Source organism: Chrysochloris asiatica, unplaced genomic scaffold, assembly GCF_000296735.1.
Source record: "Chrysochloris asiatica unplaced genomic scaffold, ChrAsi1.0 scaffold00520, whole genome shotgun sequence".
NCBI classification, from domain to species: Eukaryota; Metazoa; Chordata; class Mammalia; order Afrosoricida; family Chrysochloridae; genus Chrysochloris; species Chrysochloris asiatica.
Window position 1 is genome coordinate 121,242 of NW_006409038.1, and position 3,555 is coordinate 124,796.

The 3,555-nt window shown below is 34.9% G+C and overlaps 1 protein-coding gene across 1 annotated transcript; it reads left to right on the top strand.

Moving 5' to 3' along the window:
- Positions 1 to 1,691: 1,691 nt before the first annotated feature.
- Positions 1,692 to 2,618, top strand: LOC102840827 (olfactory receptor 14A16-like). The gene has a single exon (XM_006877522.1). It carries the CDS (start codon positions 1,692 to 1,694, stop codon positions 2,616 to 2,618), a length of 927 nt encoding a protein of 308 aa, XP_006877584.1.
- The last annotated feature ends 937 nt before the right edge of the window (positions 2,619 to 3,555 follow it).

Below are 3,555 nucleotides of genomic sequence, written 5' to 3' on the forward strand. Positions count from 1 at the left end.
TACACTTAGCCTTAGAGATGATGGAGTAAACCAGTGAGCTTTAAAAAATTTGCTAATGGAATAGAAAAGTGAAAAGGAAAGTTGGTCAAGCAGCTATGAATAAGAACTCATAAATGACATCAAAAGATTTTATTGTCTGAGCTAACAAAGCAGGAGATTTAGATGACCAGGTCCTTGAAACCAATAGTAGCATGGAATCTGCCTAGAAGATAAACACTTCTAAGACATATTAAATGGAAGTGAATATTTTTTCTGCATAATTTAAATTCTACTTTGAAATAATTACTAATTTAGTGACACTTTTGATAAATTAAAATATAATCTTAAATGATAGATAATAAAGGGTAGTTTTCTACTGCCTCTGTCCCTAATACATTACCCAAATGTTTTTATCTAAGACATATCAAATTCATTCATAAGATTTCATTCTAAGGATCAGTGACTGCTATTGTATGTATTATGATGCAGATAAACTTTTTTTAAAGATCACAAAATAAGACTGGCATGTTATGTGCCGTGGAGTTGGTTCCGACTCATAGTGACCATGTACAGGGTTTCTGAGGCTGTATTAAATAGACAAATGACACTCATTACTGAGTGAAAAAACTCGAAAGCTATTCAACTGGTTCAGAGCAAAGTCTGTATTTCACACATCAAAGGAAAGATAAGCAAGGCTGAATGTTTTGACAAATAGATGCAAAATGTATCTCTCTACAAAGAAGTTATCAATTGCACTCTGCTAAAAGGAAACTCATTTGTATTTCTATGGAAAAGAATTTGCATTAATAAAATGTCTAAACAATTTCCAAAATTGCAAGGTATCTCAAAGCTAATAAAAATCAAAGAATATCCAGTGCACTTGACAAGAGATTTGTTTGTTTTTTTCCTTATTTCAAAATTTTCACAGTTTTTCCTTACACTGGCATAAGGAGAGAAGTAGGATGAGTAGAGAAAATGGCATTAGCTAAGTATTTTCTTGTTCAATAATGATACACATAACTTGTTAATATAATTTTTAATTGAATTAAAATAATGATCTGATGAGAACAACAATCCTGTTGCTTGAGTAAATAATACTCAGAAGATGTATGCAAGATCACAAGCTTGCAAATAGATGAGCTGAAAGGTGTTCTCAGGATTAACTGGTCCAAAATGTGTGCCTCTATCTCACTACGTATTTCAATATAGAGCACAGACTAAACCCTAAACCCGCTGCAAAGCGTGGATTCTGATTTACAGTCACTGTGGGCAGTATTACTGCCCTATGGGGTTTTTAAATATGTAACTCTTTAGGGAAGTAGATTGTCACATGTTTCTTCTGCAAATGGTTGGTGAGGTTGAACTGTCCATCTTTAAATTAGTGGAATAGTGCTTTAAGGACTGCCACACCAGGTCCCCATTTCAATATAAAGTATGTGAAATCCTATTTGAGTCAAATGTGAAATGTGGCCCTTAAGCAATTGAGATTATAATGTGAACTATTTGGACTTGACTGATAGCCATGTTCAGTCATTATATTAGTGAGATCATTTGTGTTACATAACAACTCACTGAAGACTTGGTGGTATGATTTCAGATACATGCCCATATGAGTGAGAAAAAGGAAGGTAAAGAAAATAAAACAGTAAACTGACTAAATTGTGAATTGTTCGCTTTAATTTTTTAGAGTAATTGATTAAACAGCCAAAGAAATGAACAACTTCACCTCTGTGACCATGTTCTTCCTCACGGGATTTTCTGATGTTCGGAAGATCCAGATCTTACATGCCGTGCTGTTTTTACTAATTTACCTGGTAGCCATACTAGGGAATGTTCTTATAATCACCCTTACAACTAAGGATCATCGACTCCACACCCCTATGTACTTCTTCTTGAAGAATTTGTCCTTTCTGGATCTCTGCCTCATTTCCATCACTCTTCCCAAATCCATTGCAAACTCTTTGACTAATCAAAACACCATCTCATATCTTGGCTGTGTTTTACAGGTGTTTTTCTTCTTCCTCTTAGCCACTACAGAAGTATCTTTACTCACAGTGATGTCTTATGACCGTTACATTGCCATCTGCCACCCACTCAGGTATGAACTCATCATGAGCCATGGAGGCTGTATGCAGATGGCAGCCTCTTCATGGGCCAGTGGAGGTCTCAATGCAATTCTGCACACAGCTTCTACTTTCTCCATACCTGTGTGCGGGTCTCCTGAAGTCCATCAGTTCTTCTGTGATGTTCCTCAACTACTCTCTCTTGCCTGTTATTATAATATTACAGAATTAGTAGTCATTGGTCTTAGCCTAGTATTAGATTTTGGCTGTTTTGTGTTTATTGACATTTCTTACTTTCACATCTTCTCCACTGTTTTGAGAATCCCATCTAGAGAAGGCAGATCTAGAGCTTTCTCCACATGTCTACCTCACCTCACTGTTGTGACTCTTTTTCTATTTTCTGGGTTTTTTGCCTATTTACGACCTTTACCCAAATATCCAACAACCTTGGATTTGCTAGTGTCAGTATTCTATACTATTGTGCCACCGACCATGAATCCCCTTATCTACAGTTTGAGAAATAAGGATATGAAGATGGCACTGAAGAAATTGTTGAAGGGTAGCCCTTCAAATTAGAAGAGCTAATGTCATATATATATAATGATGTTTCAATCACTGCCATGATTATATGAACAATTTATTTATATAATCTGAAAATAATATTGGCTATTTTGAAATAATTATCATGAAATCTCTGGTTGTACTCATTAAATTGCTTCTAAGAAATGCTATCAGTTGCTAGATCAAGTGAGTGGGGAAACAAGTAGCACCATTTGAATTGGGCAGAAATATGCTGACAATATACGAATCAATCAATCAATCAGCCAATAAAGCAGATGTTTTCTAATTAAACCCAACTCATGAAAACCCCATGGGTGGACAGCAGAACTGTACATAGGATTTTCCTCAAAGCTGAGAACTTTAAAAAATCTCTGGCCTCTTTTGAAGGCTTCTGAGTATGTTTAAATCTTATGACTTTTTATTATTAGTGAATCATTGATCCATTCGTCCTACAAAGAGAGATATACTTTCATATGTGATAAATGCTTCATGACTTCTGAATGTAATACTCATTTATTATTGTAAAACTGTTTCTCCATTCTTGATCAGATGTTACATTTTACTGCTCCATTACATTGGTCCATGAAATTATCTTTACCTCAGGTTTTCCAGACTTGTCCTGTGTCTCTTGTTAGATGCTTTCTTAGTCCCAATTGCCTTGTCTCATAGAGCTCACATTAGTTGTAATTTGAAATGTATTTCTAAAAGTCTGTCTTGTATTTTTCTTCACTACACTGTGTGATATTTTTGACAGGGGTTGCTGCTCCAGTGCCTAACTGATTGTACTGCATGGAATGGAAATATAATGGACATTTCTTTAATGTATGGATTGATGGAGAATGCTCATATTTTCAGAGTTTCACAAAATTTGGAATTGTTTCTATCATTAATCTGAACCTAATCTATATTTGTAATTGTATATTTGTAATGAATTGGCTCCTAATTTATAACG